Genomic DNA, 16,219 nt, shown 5'->3' with positions numbered 1-16,219 from the left:
TGACCCTATGACAGATGATACAATTAAGCTTGTGTTTACCAGACTATTACTCAATTTAGTTTGAGTATGGTATTTGCTGAGGTACAATGTTCACTTGGAGCAGTTATTAAATCTCTTTTAACTTGGTAGTGAAAAATGCGAGGTTTAGTCTGAGATTTACTAGTCATCAGCCACCTAAATTGAGGTAGTTGCCTTTCTGACAATGTGTGTAGGTTTTATTGACCTACAGTGTATCTATTTATAGATATTTACAAGAAAAGGGAAGTTAATTTTAAAGACACTGCAAGAAAACCTATGGTGACTATATAAAGCTAACTGACAATTCTTGAGCAACCTAGTCTGCTTTCTATTTTTCAGTAAAACAGCCGTCAGTAAGGGAACCAAAAATAGAAATTCTTCTAATATAAATAATATCTGGGGTTGGGGGAGAGAATAGCTGCAGTTGGTAGCAAGTAAGTGGAGGCTATTTATCTTCATAAAAAACAGAGTGAAGTGGGTTAATCATAGCAGTATTTTATCATCTGGTTCACACTTCTGAACATGTGAATTTTCTGGTGGATATTTTCACGTTCTGTTTATTCACTTATAACAACATGATGCAGTAGAAAAAATTAAACCATTCCTGTGGTGGTGGTGTTTTGTAGTGCATATGCCATTATAACCATGTGCTGTTTCAACAAACATTTTTATGCCGTTCTATTTTAACAGTTTGTAAGCTGAAAAGGAAGCAAACTCAGAGTTCATATCTGAAATTTTCTGTTCTTGTTGTGTTAAGAAGTCATGCTTAAATGGCGTATCCAAAGTACACAACTAAGCATCCAAAATAGGAAACTAAGTAAATTTCAGAGGAAACTTCTAAAATGTTTTTCTAGTTTGTTGTGCGTGTTACTGTACTAGACACTCCTCATGTTTCTTCTGTCAGCCATTTCCCTCTCTTTTCAAGTGTCAACAATCAAAGAGAAAAGTTTTAATGGGGCTATGTAAAGTAACCCTTGCAGCTCTCTGCAAGCAAAGGAATATTTATGACCTGAGTGGCACATAAAGGTGACACAAATGGAAAATGGACTTAAGCTGTGTTTTATCCTTTTCATGTGTAAAGGAGACACAAACTGTTGTTTAATGTACTGTTGTTTGTGTTTTGAATAATGTGTTTGGCATTCAAATAACTGCAGACTACTTTGTCAGCCTATTGAACAGTTTGGAGACACAGTTGAGCCTTCACTGAGTCAGTCAATCCCCTGAAATCTCTGTGACTTCAGGAAAAATTGGGAAAAATAATTTGGCTATCAGAGAAGACACATTTATTATTTTAGGCAAAAACAGCAAGAAAACATTTTTTTTTAATTTGATTTCCTTTATGTATCAAGCAGGAAAAATGAAGCATGCGTTATCTAATTATATGTATATATATATTTTGGTAGGTCTTAACTTCAGTTTTCTACTAGCTTAATTACATTTTGGCAAGGGTTCTCTAAGTAGAAAAACTCCAGTAGTAGGTTATTACTAGGAGAGGCTGAATGTGTGGTGGACATCAGGAAACAAAATATTCTCAGCTCCCAGCCAGACACAGCCTGGGTACTACAGCTCCCTGTCCCTACGTACAATGAGCTGCGAGGCAGAGTACATGCTCCCTCCATGCAAAAGCACACAAACTGAACAGACACAGCTAACCACAACCGAACAACAGATTTGAGATCAGGGCCATTGCAAGCACTGCATAAACAAAAACAGCACTCAAAAAAAGTGGAACACCACATATAGCATGACCCTGTTCTCACTTGCCCCCGGATGAGACACGAAGCTTGTTAGCTGACCTTATACCCATATAGATATAAGCACATGTGCACACAACAGTGGGTCCCTCTCCAGGACGTGGCCAGACCTGTAGTCCCTCCAGCAGTCGACTCTGAGTTTCTCCAGTATCCACATCTCAGACCTAAAATCTCTTGACAGCTGACTCCCACATCTTGTATCCTGCTTACTGCCTTAAGTTTGTCAGGATCTCACATAGACAACAGAGTCCTCCTGGATAGCAGGTCCAGACCTATGGCCTCTCTGGAAGCCAGCCTGCAGACCTTCAGTCTTTGCCATCTCTGGCCCCAGACCTATGATCTCTCTATAGCTGTCTCCCACTCCTCTTACCCTACTGGAAAGCTAGCCTGGCTCGAAGGTGACTAGCATCTCTTGGCACTCATACACAGAAGGGAAAGCCTACTCACATGGAAAATACATAGGAATAAAGTTTAATATGAGATAGGACAGATGTAATAATCAGGCACAGGGCTTGGTCAGATAAGCATACTGACAAACAGCTTGCTTGTGTGATGCTAACCCTTTCTATATGCCCCTCTTCTGTATTATTCTGTGCCTATTCTTTCCCATCTGCCTTGCACTCTCCTTTTCTCAGCATTAGTTTGTTCCCACATGAAAAAAAGTTATTATGGGTGGGTTGTTTTTCATTAGTCCCACTTTGATACTTTTAAAATTTTCAATGCTATTTCAACACCTTAAATGGTTGTACTGACATGGTTACCTAGATACTGCTGACCTTGCAAATTGTATTCCACATATAGTCCCAAATACTGCCTTCCAGTTATCTCTGAAGTCTGGCCATCTTTCACGCAATTCTCTCTTAACCATCTGTGAAATCCAGCCACTACACACAGTGCTGTCCAATTTTTGTCAGTTTTTCACTGCTATTTTCGTGTCCAGCAATTTCTCATGCCATGCACAGTAGTTAACTATGGATTTCTCAGCCTAACCTCATGCCTAGAGCTAGTCATCTGCCTGTGTACCTCAAATGGCATCAGAGTTAGGCGTAAGTTTTAGTTTCCAAGGCTGACAAACAGTGTTCTAGAAAAGTGTTCTGTTTTGGTGATGTTTTGTGTAGTGCTTAGCATATTGCTTTACTATTTCACAGGCTCACATTTTCCTGTGGGAGTTGTACCACCCAGAACCAAATCACCAACTCCAGAGTCTTCAACAATAGCATCCTATGTCACTTTAAGGAAGAATAAGAAGATAGATCTAAGAACGGTACTTTAAAATGAATTAAGTGTTGATGGATAGTGATGTGCTAATTTCTAAGTTTAATTTCTGTAGTTACTTTAAAAGTTGTAGTTACCTTTTTAATTTCCTTTAGATAAAAATCACTGCGTTGTAAAGTAAGATATAATATACTAGGTTATACTAGGTTAATGGAGACAGCTGTAGAAAGAATGACAAAATTGTAAAGGTCATGTATGTTAAACTGCACAGAGATTTCGTTACACTGAAGCTGGCAAAGAACTAAATGGTAGTGATAAATCTACTAAGCAACTGAAAACTGAAGTTCACCCTTGAGCTGAAAGGACAAGAAGCGTCTTAGACTAAAACTTTTGAAAGACAAATTTGGGGTCTGGAGAAACTTATCAACCTCTGTATAATAAATGCCCTTTTGTTTGTTATTACTAGAATGATCTGGGCTAAAACTAAAGCAGACAGAAAATGAAGTGGTAAGTGAGTAATAAGCATGGAATTTCAGGTTAGAGAGTTCTGTTGTCTCTGGGCAGAAGGCAGACGTATGTAGTTCAGGCAAAAGGGGGAAAAACTTTTGTAACATGAACAGAAGAGGAGAAGTAGGAAAAATGGTGGAGGAGAGAGGGTGTCAACTGGAGAAACAATTCACTTCAGAAGTGAAATCAGTTGTTATGAATGTACTGAATGCAGCCGTTTGAAAAACAGTGAATTTCAGGAATACAACTAAAATCATTGTTATTTCAAGAGTAATGCAGTTCTTAGAACTATGTATTCTAAGTGGTGCTAAATTTAGTTTGTTTCAGCCTGCACTTGCCATTAAATATTGTCCAGCTGTACTTTTTCTTGGAATTAAAAGGTAGAAGTGAATATTAGATAAATATTAGATAAATGTCCTTGATCATTAAATTTCAGCTACATTTCTGTCTCAATCAAGTAACTTGTGTTGCTTTGGTATAATGTCTGGTAAGTTATTTCAGCTTCAAAGGAAGACTTGGAGAAAGCATCTGCCTATTCTCTTGATGTTTATCATTGGTTACAATGTCACTGTTTAAAAAAGTGCATTCGAATGTTTGTGTTTATTAATCATTGGTTCTTGTGCTTTCTTTGCATACATAGGAAATCTTTACTTGCCCACTATTCTTCTGTTTTTTAATTATTATTAGGTGACCTTTTCTGATACGCTAAACAGTTTAGAAGCTTGCTCTTAAAAAAATCTATATATCCTTCCATTTAAGGAAAGACCAAGAAGTGCAGTGGAGCAGTTGTGTCTTGCAGAAAGCACACGTCCTCGAATGACTGTGGAGGAACAGATGGAAAGAATAAAAAGACACCAACAAGCTTGCCTGAGAGAAAAGAGAAAAGGACTAAATATTATTGGTGTTTCAGACCAGTCACCTTCACAGAGTCTGTCTTTTGTAAGAGATAATCCATTCAAATCAGCACAGGTTGGTCCCAAGTTCTTCAAAACGTTTAATAGGCTCAATAATAAAATAAAAAAAAGGAGTAATTCTGGTTCCAAAGTCACGTGATACGATACGTACCTGTCTATTCGCGATTGTTCATATAAAATGACAGTCACGACTCTCTGTCAGACACAACAGAGGGAGATGACAATCTTCATGTTAATACCTAATGATAATAGAAATCACCTTTCTTTTTGGAAAATAAGTAGTTCAAATCTACACGTTTGATTGTGCATTGTGCTGTTTGTTAACAAGTTATGTTTGTTGTCAAATTTTGCAAAAAACATCAAATTGCAATCTCTGTGACTAAAAGTAATATCAGGGATGATTATGATTCATTTGATGTGTAAATTATGAAGATTTTCTGTCATGTAATATATTCAAACATCAGTAAAATGATTTATAAAACATTTCTAGATAGGCATGTTTATTTATAATGGTAGCTCTTTACTATGCTATTATGCATTACCATATTTATAATGGTGCACTCTAGCTGTGGTTTTTGAACCCTTAAATACATAAAAATAAAACTTTCACTTTTGTTTTTCACTCATTCTTAAACATTTAAGGCAAAGCATTGAGTTCATTAAATGCATAAGGGTGGGGAGAGAGGGAGAGGTTACCAAAAAAAAAAAAAACCAACCAACAAACCTCATGACAAAAACAAAAATAAAATAGGTTCAGCGTAGTAGGTTTTACTGCTACTTTTTAACTGTCGAGTTAGGAAGTTAGTTCTCATTTTGAATAGCTTCAAGGAGTTACCTCTTTCATCCTCTGATATACTTTTTTTTTTCCTTCAGATCACGCTGTCTTTTTTTTACAGTTACATGTGAATACCATCTTTTATGTTTTGTACATATTTTAACATCTGTTTCACCTAGACATTAAATGTAATGCACGATTTAGAGGTCAATAAAATAAATCTTAGCGTTTTATTTTTTCCTCTGAGCATGCTAAATTGCTATTAGAGCTATACAAAAGTTCATTCAATAATACTGGATGCCCAGAAGACACTGAAAATTCAAGTTTTCCTTTTACATTAGAACATCTGCATTTGGGATGACATCAGGAATGCCACATAGGAAGGGGGTGGCTCCTCCATTATTTTATTTTTTTTGTAATTAACATTACCTTTCTCAAGAAGAGGAAGTACAAAACTTTGCAGATGTTTCTTTTAGTAGTTTTCACATGTGTCACTAGCCTCAACACCTTCCTCAGTTATTTCATACCTCCATATGAGCAAACTAGTCGTATGTGTCATACCTGGTTTGCCAGCACATTGGAAGCACAGTGAGAAAGTGGTCAAATCCTTAGTGGCAGCACTACGTGCTATGCAGAATTCAAAAGGATGTTGTTCATCTCAGCATGTTCTTCAATCTTCTGTGCAAAATCAGTGCTGTGTGGATGAGCTGAGAAGAAAAATTTAGAGAATAAATGGGAGCATGTCTGAATTGAGTATTTGGCTATTTGTCCATGATACAAAACCATTTTCCTATGACAACTTCTGTCCGTCCAGAAGGGAATTTGTCAGAAGGCCCCAAAAGGAGGTATTATACTGTAGCAATAGTTCTTATTTTTAAAAGTATAATTTTTGTGACTATTCATTTTTATACAGGAAATTAATGCAGTGGCGTTTAACTGCTGGAAGTTTTTTCAGCTGATTTTTTTTGAAGAATAAAAGGAAAAACACATTTTATAAACGGTCTATTATGTAATTTTTTAATTATTACCAAAATACTAAAGCAAGTTGCTAAGAAATTGTTATTGGTATTCATCCTAGTACTTAGTTTGATTTGACTTGTATGAACTTTAGTTATACACAGTGTAATATATATACACGTACATAATGTTCACATGTATTCTGTATTCTATGTGTAGTGTTTGCGTGTGTTGGTGGTTTTTTTTGTTGTGTGTTGTTTTGGTTTTTTTTAGGAATAATATCTTGGTTAGAATATTTTTTTTGATCATACTCTGCCGTTATCAGATGTTATATTGTCCTCTGTTAAATCAGTTAACAGCATAGGCTTGGAAGATACCCAAGACAGTTGGTGAATGAGCATACGAGCGCACTGTGAATTTTGCACTAGGAGCATATTTTTATCCATCTGTTTTTTTTTTTTTTTAACCAGGAAAAAGTATTTTTAAAAAATATCAGTGCCTATGAACGCAAATAAGAATACTGCTAAACCTGTGTGTTACTAAGCTAAATATGAACGTAGTTTCAGAAGATAGAAATGCTGGGGATTTTTATGGGTGGGAAAAAAGTGCAATAGTGTTGAAGAGAAAAAAATGGTTAGGTTGATTGCTTTAGGAAGTATAAAAATTAGAAAATTCTAAGTTTAAAAAAAAATATATTGTATTGTGGTGTCTTTTGTAGTGGAATGTCATGTAAAAGATTGTTTTGAGATCAGATGTTTAAGTAGTTTTTTTTAGCACAGCACAAGACTCAGAACTGAAACGGTAATAACTTTTTAAGAGTACACATTTGCATATCAATTTTGTTCCACAGAATCGGAAAAAGGATGATAATGTATCTAGTAACATGCTAAAGGAACTGGAGAGCACCAGTAAAGATAATAATTTGAAAAAAAATAATGGAAGTCCTGGAGAAGAAGCAGCACAACTAAAGCATGATGGAGAACAAGAACATAATTTGGGTTTTTCTAAAGAGGTACTAAACTGTCCTTAATTGAACTGTTCATCAGCCTGTCTTTCAATAGAAAAATATTTTTAAACACAGACCTCAGTGTGGGAGATCAAGCAAAATTCCTTTGCATGGAAGATTAAGATATCTTTTATATAAACAAATGTTCTATAGAGCAGTGCAAAACAGTTTCATATCTGTCTGTAGCCTAGAAATTGAACTATTTTATATATAGCCTTCCTAAATTTCATCTTAATATCAAATTAACTTTAATTTCAAATTAATTTTATTGAATTTTAAATTAACTTCAATTAATTTCAAATTATCTGTTACTATCTTGATTGACTGGAAAATGACAAAATTATGGTCTTTACATCTTCGGAAACAAACCCACTACTGATACATCTTTAATAATCATTGTGTGTGTATTTTTTTATGATCATTTAATACATATGACTTTTTTGTTTGCTCGGCTTTAGTGCACCAAATACTTTACAGGAAGCAGAATAAAGCTGACACAGCAATTTATACATGGAACTAGGCAGTAACTGTAGTTCATGCTGTTTGGTCATCAGATTTATTTCTGTCTTGAAATAGTCTCAGATTCAATTGACAGTGAGTTACGTTGGTGTTTCTGGTAGTGAAGTGCCCTGAACACTAAGCAAAAGCAAACTGACTGTGAAGAACAGATTACAGAAAGTATTTCCACATAGTTATATCCTACTTGCAGTGTCATGTTTTTTTAATCTCTTTGTGTGTAAGTTTTTCTTTTTCAATCTGTATTTTTCTTCCCTTATTTTTCCTTTTGCTTTCCGATTTTATATTTAGCTATTTTAAAACATTTCTTACAGATAAAAATCAAATACCTAGCATTCGTTATTATTCTTCAAGAATACTCTCTTTTGAGAGTCTACTGTTTTATGTTAAGTATGCAAATCCCTTAAAGGAGTATTATGTAATACACTAATACCAATTATATCTAATCAGACCTCAGGTATCCAATTCAAGCTCCTCTGCAATGTACTCCAGTTGCTGGAATCTCTGGCATTCTGAAGAGCAGGATAGCATATAGCATACAAAATTTAGGCAGGCTACAATCTGAAGAGTTCAGATAAGTTCTGAAAGTTATTAAGGCAAGCCCTGCCCATTGCCTCTGGTATAAGTTTCAGGATAACTCTATTAACCTGAATGGTATTGATTAAAAAAAAAATTCTTAAGGTATGTAATTCTGAGTTACTAAGTATACATGATGGCAAAATTTGTCTGTTAATAAAACTGTTTCCTGATACTGTATTTCTTATCTACCACTGTGTGTTACAGCTTTCTGTTTCATGATTTCAATTTTTTTTTATAGCTGACAAAAACTGGTGATATTTTATCAGATACACATGTTGTATCTGACTCAAAAGACGTGAATAATGAAGAGAAAGCAGAAAAGGAAAATAATAATAAATTGGATAAAACACATGATGGTGATATAAGGTAAAAACAAAACAAGATGTTCAGAGGCTATTTTAAACTTACATATTGCATTTATTAGTTGAACATACCAAGCAACTAATGAAATACTGTTGTAAATACTTATAAGGTATATTTATGTTTTTGAGTGGTTCACCTATAGAGAAATCTAGTGAGAAACCTAACTCCCTGCCAAGATTCAGTAAGAGGTGATGAGTTGGTGGGAGGGGAGATGCTTATTTTCAGGTATTGTCTCAGTTATAGAATATGTTCATAATCTTGCTTTACCTTAAAAAATGTGTTCGGTAACATCAGTTCAAGCTTTATCAGTTTATTATAAAAGCTTCATCCAGAGCTTCTATAATAAGCTTTTCATTACTGACATTTAGGAAAACATCACATTTATGAACAGGTTAAACAGTTTAGTTTATACCTCCTGCTTTAACCTTTACATCACAGTTTCGGAATATTACAGAACTAGACAAATCTTGTGTTTTGAATGTTACTCTTTAATGTTTCATAACATTATTTTAAGCTGTACAGATTCTACAGTTACACTGCAGACCCTAAGTGGGTTCTTACATCAGATCATAACTATCTCATAGCATGCTTCATCAAAATAGGTATCATGCAGTGGGAAACAGTATGGCTATGTAAAAGAAGGGAATTTGGTTTCTAGGGTGTTTTTTTTTAAGTCTAACCTTATAGGGTAGATGTGTTTGAAAATACATATTTAATTTATTTTACACAAATTTGCCTACTGCAACTTTTTTTCTGTTAACAGAAGAAAATTGAATTTTAACTCATCAGTGGTTAACACCTGAAGTTAAGTTCGAGCGAGTTCTAAATGCTGTGCTTTTTTTCAATCAGCTTGCAGAGCGTAACCACAGTTACAAACCACAAACCCAAAACCAGTTCAGAAGAAAGTGAAGTAGTTAGTGTTCAAGAGCAAGGAGGGATTATCTCTCCGTTTGAATTAGCAGCACAGTCTTCAAAAGGAAATCAGGCAACAGCAGGTATGGAAAAACATTTGACTAAAGCACAAATTATACATTACATATCATCACAATGATATCAAGTTTTACATGTCTTTTGATGCTCTGAAACCGTTCTGAATTGAAAGTTCTGAGCTAGTCTAGGTGCTGTGCATATGTTTTTATAACACAGGGAAAAGTAGATTCCCACGAGATAACTACAGAAATTCCATTTTTCTGAGGTTTTAATGTAGATTTTGTGGTTGCATTTAATTCAGGGAATTAATTGACTATTGCCAGAAATTGAGTCATATTATTATTGGATTTGGTTGGAGCAAATCCCTCCCTGTTCATCTTGTAGAACACCACCTCAGTCTTGGATATGTGTAGACTATTTACCTTTACATCCTAGCCAGGGATGGCGTCAGGTTTGCACAGATTGAGGAATCTGAAAGTTTCCAATATACTCTGTAGATTTTCAACTAGCAAGTAAAAGATCAGGTTGGTCATCTTTTCAGAAGAAGGAACAGATGAGGAAACAGGAGATACTATCTGACTGGTAAAACATTTGGTGGTGTATTTTGCTAGAATGAAAAGCTGGAGTAAAGCAAAATTGTTTGCAAAGAGAAAAATGAGTGGGGAGCAGGTAGGAGAGGAGGAAGATAATAGAATTTAAGACGTTATTAAGGTATTTGGTGATGGGAATGGTTAAGTAAAGCAAATGGTTCAATATATGGGCATAAAAGGTGACCTGGACCTTTGCAGTGCAGTCAGCAATCCTTTCTGTGACTTGATAATCAAAACCAGAACCATTTAACAATGCACTGTATAGTGCCAGGCAGAATAACAAATGCTTAGTTAATCTGTGCTGGGATATAAAAGTGGGTCTGGAAGTGTCCCAGGTAGTTAAATTATACATATTTTTTCCTCTTTGTAACATAACACATCAGCATTCATGTGTCTGTTGTTTGTTCCTGAGAGGTTCTTTTAGTCTTGTAAAGGCCTGAGTCTTTCCTGGGATGTTTTCTTTCTTGAAAGAAATTATCTTTGTTGAGAACAGCTGTCTTCTCCCCTGAAGTTGTACTCATTGTGTTGATCAGATCTGAAGTCTTAACTTGTGTAACTTCCATTTATTTCTGTTTATACGTATTATGGTTTTAAATTATGATTGTCAATCTTATATTTATTATGGCTTGAAATCATGATTTCAGGCCAGCTAGCTTTTGCCTTCTGTAACTTGTTTTCTTATTTATCTTGCTGTATGACTCGCAGTGAAAAGTTTGCCTTCTTCACCAGAATCGTTATTGTCACCAGCTCCATCTACACAACCACAGCTCACAGAAGGATCACATTTCATGTGTGTATAGTTACAGAGAAGTACGTCTTTTTTCCCCACCCCTCCTGCCATTTCTCTAATATTTTTTTTCTGAGTGTTTATATTGTTGTTATCCTTCTGAGAAATGTCTGTAGACAGTATTTGGCAAGAGACACACAAAGGTGTCTACAATGTTGAATATAAATTAACCAGAAAACAAAACAAAGAAATGTACTGACTTGCTTGCAAGTAATGTATACTATATTAAAATACAAAAAGAAAGGACTAATTGGCTTATCAAGCACATTCTCCACAACTGGCAAGGTAAGAGAATTTGTATTACATGAGAGACCTAAGCTACTAAAAAACAGATACCCAATTATGCTGTGAACATCATTGCTCAGATACAAATGAATCTTGATACTTCAGTCTGGGTAATGGGCAACTAGAGCTGGATCTCTTAGTGATGCATAAGAGGGAGTGGTCTAATAGTCCAGAGAGTTTATGGCTTAGTGCATGGATGAATGAAGTGTAGCAAACAGGAAGGGGAAAAAATTAAGGGTGGATGAAAATGTAACAATTACAAAACTGTATTTTTTTTCTTTCTGTATAGATAGCTCTACACAGCTTCTCTCCCTTCATCTTAGGTGTTTTCTAGGAAGTTACAAAGCATGAGTTTGGCTAGATTTACATGTTCCTACCTGTAGTGTTACCTACTCAATAAATGGAAGTGGTAATATAAGGAAGCATATTTGTTTATACAAGTGTTTAAACGAATTAATATGATATCAATGGAGACACTTCAGCACTTTGCCAGCATTTAAATCAACATTTTGTTGTCAGGAAGTAACTGTTTAGGTAAGCTTTCTACTAAAAGAATGAGCTTTGTTTCAATGATAACATTAAATGCCATAGCTAATGCAACTTAAGAAAACTTTAAATTTGAGATGTTTCCAGTCACTTACCATTGGGAGATCTGAAAATACATTTTCTTATTTACTGCCCAGCCTGCATTGCCAAGTTTTCATCTTAGCAAAATTAGACTTATTAGTCATCTTAAACGTCTTATTTACATGAACTACATGCGGGAAACTATTAATATTCTTTAAAAAAAAAAAAAAAAAAGGGGGGGGGAGATATTTTCATTTTTTTCTTGTTTTGCATGAAAAGACTACATTCAATACTGACACCAATGTTCCTTTCTTCCTACTGGATGCAGTCTGCCATAATTAAATTTAGTTTGTATTATTGTACTTTTATTCAAAAGCATTGTTGTGGAACTATTTAAAAAAAAAAAGTGGGACTGTTCAGTTTTTCTGGAAACACTGATTTGTGTTAATAGTTTTTTAATTCTACTGTATATGCTTATGCATTTTTATGCATATTATTTTTAACTAGGACAAATATTCCCCTGTCAACTTAGTTTCAGGTCAGTAGTGTGACTGAAACTGCACTGCTGAATTCTTTCTGTAGTTACAGCACACCTGCCTTGAAAGGGAAAGCAACCTGTACCTTCACCAGAACTTTTTTTTTTTTTTTACCAGTTGCATTAAGTAGCTTTCACCTTTTGTCATCAGCTCCAGTGATCAGATTAGCAAATTTATTTTAAAGTATTTATGCTAAATGTGAGATTAGCAAAAATGAATCACTTCTATTGTGATCTGCTTTGTAATTAAATGCCTTAGCCTTGACGTCCCACAGTGTGATGTAGCCTCACAGGTAGTGCTGTAGGTATAACATTTCCATGTTAAGTATGATTCTACATTACTTTTTGCAACAATATAATTGTATTGTTATGCTTATGGCAAAACAGAGCATCTGGGATGGTAGTTGTAAAACTAATGCTCTGCTTATATATGCACAGCTATAATGAAGCAAGGATTTCAGAAATTAAAATATATCCCTTTTGGCTGTTCAGTGTTTGAATTGAGTTAGAAAAACTATTCAACAATGTGCATGTGCATTCCCCATTTCTTTGGTGCGCTTGATGCTTCTGTTGGTTGTTTCCTTGGAGCTCCAAAACAAATTCAATCCACGAGCAGGGCCTAGTATACACAGAAGATGTAAGGGGCATAGTCTGCTTGCCTGCAGCATTTACTGCCCCTTGCCTTCTGTGGCTGCCATTCCAGTATTGTGCAGTGCTGAAAGATAGGTCTTTTAATGTACAAGAATTTGGTGTCTCTCAAATGCAAGAAACACTATGCACTGGAGGGAAATTCAGAGCTGTGGGATCAGTCCTGTTCATACACAGCATCTGGAAAATGTATGGTAGATTTCAGAAAATAATGAAATAATACCTATATTTAGCTTGTACGGTCAATTAGTAAAATGATACTCTTGGCACAATGCCAGGAGAATTTGGCATAGGAAATTGGTGGCATAGGATATCCTAAGATTCAGGAAAAACCCATTAACACAAAGCTACTTTCTTTGTTACGGCTCTTACTTTGCAGAAGAGAATCTGGGTGCATTCCACTGTTGTTTTTTAAGCATTACATTTACACTGAGTAATGGAGGGATAATGAAATTTTAAGCAGCACCTGTATCTAAAGCTCAAACACTTCTACTAACAAACTGTTAAAAGCTATTTTTAGAAGTCATTTCAGCAATAGCCAAAATGCAGCAATCTCTGGGTGGAGCACTTGAACTTCAGAGCACTTCACAGCTACACTAACATCACAGTTTAGCACTCAAATAAAGTTGCTTCCCTTTTCAAATTGTACCTGTCATTTGTCAAAACAGTTAGGGTCATGGATACTATTACTGTTTTTATATTAAAAATGTTGGGAGATAGTTATGTAAAACAAGATAAAACTCTCAGACTGGGTTTTCATACAAAGTTGCATAAATTTTAAAAAAAGCTTACTTCTGCTTCTTGATGTCAGAGAATGATCAGGAAAACTGATGTTGGAAACAACTTATACCTAAAATACTTCATGATGTTCTACATCACTGATAACTCCTGCTAGGATGAGGTCAGAAATTCCATGCTGTGTTTAATCCCAGGAGTTATTTTATACAATATTCTGTTGTTGCTGAAATAGAGTAACTCGATCTATGTCTGTCTTCCAGCACTAATGGCTTCTGTTGAAACAATTCATGCCTGAGATGTATGGACCTGACCGACGGAAATGTGAGAAGATATTGTACAGTATATTTTAAATCTATGAAATTCATAGTACTGATGCTTTTGGCCACAGAGCATCATTTTATCACTTCCTGGAAAATGTTTATTCCAAGAGAGCTTTAATGGCCCACATGTACACTCAACAACCTTCAGATTGTTCTCCTGATACCAGCTTGCTGCTATGATTTCTGTGCACATAAAATAAAGGCTCTTTTTAATGTGCAGCCTACAGTCAGAACTTTGTTTTCCAGAATTAACATTCTTTTAATTACGGATCATATAAGTTTACTTTTTTGCTTCTTTTAGATGCATAAGTTAATTTTACATATCACCACTAAACCTGTTTTACACTTTTTAAACACTACAATTTATTGTTTTAACATTTTATTTGTAAAATTTTTATATATATATATGCATATAGATATATTTAAAATGTGCCATTTTTATTATTGCTTAGTAAAATATGTCCTGTTTCTGCTGTAATTACTTCTTGGTCAGGTTGCAAAGTCAGCAGTTACTGCCACACTTCTGTCAACAAATACATTAATGTTAGTGCTTACTTTTTCTTAAATAAAATGGAGTGTAGGTAGTTTGAGGTACTGGGCTTTTCCTTTGGGTTAGGGTGTGTACAGCAATAAGCAGGTTTTCAATCCAGTGCTTAGTTTGTGTAAAAATGTAATTATGTTCATTGTGTATATACTATACAATGAGCACATACGATGTAAGTATAAGAAACCACTTACTGTTCAGATACGATTGTTCATATCTCATTTCTTTTATATCATATTAAATAAATGTTGATGTTCTTAAGGACTTCTATGGTTAGTATTTCTTCCAGCAAACAGATGTCATACAGTGTGTTCCACCTTTTGATGTGGGGAATGCAACGATTCTTATCTCATTGGCGACATCACCTGTCAACCAGAGTAGCAGTGACAGACTCTTAAGAGATTCCAGTCTTCCTCTATGGGAAAGAAAAAGGCTGCAACACACAACAAAAAGACAACATGAGACTGAGATGCAAGAAATACAGGTTCAGCTTCTGACTCTCCCAGACGTGTATCATGATGTTGGAATAATCACTTAGTCATTCTGTGTGCCTCCATTTCCTGCCTGTTTACTTGAGACGTAATAGCCTGTCTTGCTGGGGTGTGGTGAGCAGTAATTCAATATTTGGAAATGTTGAATGCCACATTCAGTAGGGTTAAGGAGAGATGTATGATGATTCATTGAGACTTTGACATCTGCAAAGCATCTTCCAGAAAACGAAAGAAAACCTGAAATCATTTGTCAAGTGTCATCACACTACAGATGTTGCTAGCTTCAGTTTTCCATCTTGCACAGCTGTCTCAATTTGCCTGAGACAAGAGGTTTAGAAAAGAATGATGAAAAATGAGAAGATTTAAAAGGAAAGCTTTTGAGTCTAGGATGTAAAGCTAAGAAATCCTTTAAAGATTCCAGCAAGTGCTGTGTGCTTCAATGCATGTGTGTGCCATAAGTGGTAAGGAAAGTTTCATAAGAATGCGACTGCCAGCTCTCATTGTGCTTTTTTTATCATACATATCATATCCTGTTCAAGTTAATCTTGATGTACTAGAGACTATATAATTCAGTGTTTTCCAGAGAGGAGTGCCTGAGATTGACACGCAGTTTGAAATTAAATCCCCATTACCACCTTAAAAAGGAGTTTGTGTTCATTGTACTCTTCTGCCACTCCCTGCTCTGCTGTCAGTTCTTCCTGGGGTTCTTTGCCACAAAGGACACAGTGTGCTGTCTACCTGTCATTTTGCGTTTTTCTCTGAAAAGTGAAAAACTAGGAGGCAGAATTTAGCAGCAGAGCTTGGAGGGTCATATTGAAAGAGGTGGCTGAAGGAAAGAAGATGAATCATTATGTAGGCAGACAGTATCTAGCTGAAAGTTTGACCAAATAGCCTTTCCTCCTTTGTTGGAACAGTAGCCCCAGATTAATGCATCCTTCCATCCAAAATGCAGAGCAAACAAGAGGAATGTGATTTTTATAGCTCAGCCAGCTGAGGTTTAAGTTCAGTGTCATCACTGAAACACCTGGGGCAAAACAAATACTACACACCCTGTTCTCTCCTTCTTATAGAGAGAGCTATTCAGCTGTCAAGCTTTGCAATCTCTTCCTGTCCTTGCTGCCAAAAAAATAAAAAATGGCAACCAATAAAGGAAAGAATGACTAAGTGGTTTTTGGACATT

General features: G+C 35.4%; 1 protein-coding gene across 1 annotated transcript in view; it reads left to right on the top strand.

Annotated features, from left to right (window-relative positions):
* PLEKHA5 (pleckstrin homology domain containing A5) overlaps positions 1-14,725 on the top strand; it is a 65,552-nt gene extending 50,827 nt beyond the window's left edge. The window contains exons 20-26 of the mRNA XM_084290808.1: positions 2,921-3,036; positions 4,254-4,463; positions 6,991-7,152; positions 8,480-8,607; positions 9,454-9,599; positions 10,830-10,934; positions 13,945-14,725. Of these exons, the coding sequence (XP_084146934.1) occupies positions 2,921-3,036; positions 4,254-4,463; positions 6,991-7,152; positions 8,480-8,607; positions 9,454-9,599; positions 10,830-10,924 (857 nt within the window). The 3' untranslated portion in view covers positions 10,925-10,934; positions 13,945-14,725. The remainder of the gene's footprint in view (positions 1-2,920; positions 3,037-4,253; positions 4,464-6,990; positions 7,153-8,479; positions 8,608-9,453; positions 9,600-10,829; positions 10,935-13,944) is intronic.
* Positions 14,726-16,219: the final 1,494 nt, after the last annotated feature.

This window comes from Netta rufina (assembly GCF_964035555.1).
Source record: "Netta rufina genome assembly, chromosome: 1".
NCBI lineage: Eukaryota > Metazoa > Chordata > Aves > Anseriformes > Anatidae > Netta > Netta rufina.
This window is presented reverse-complemented; position numbering and strand designations above follow the sequence as displayed.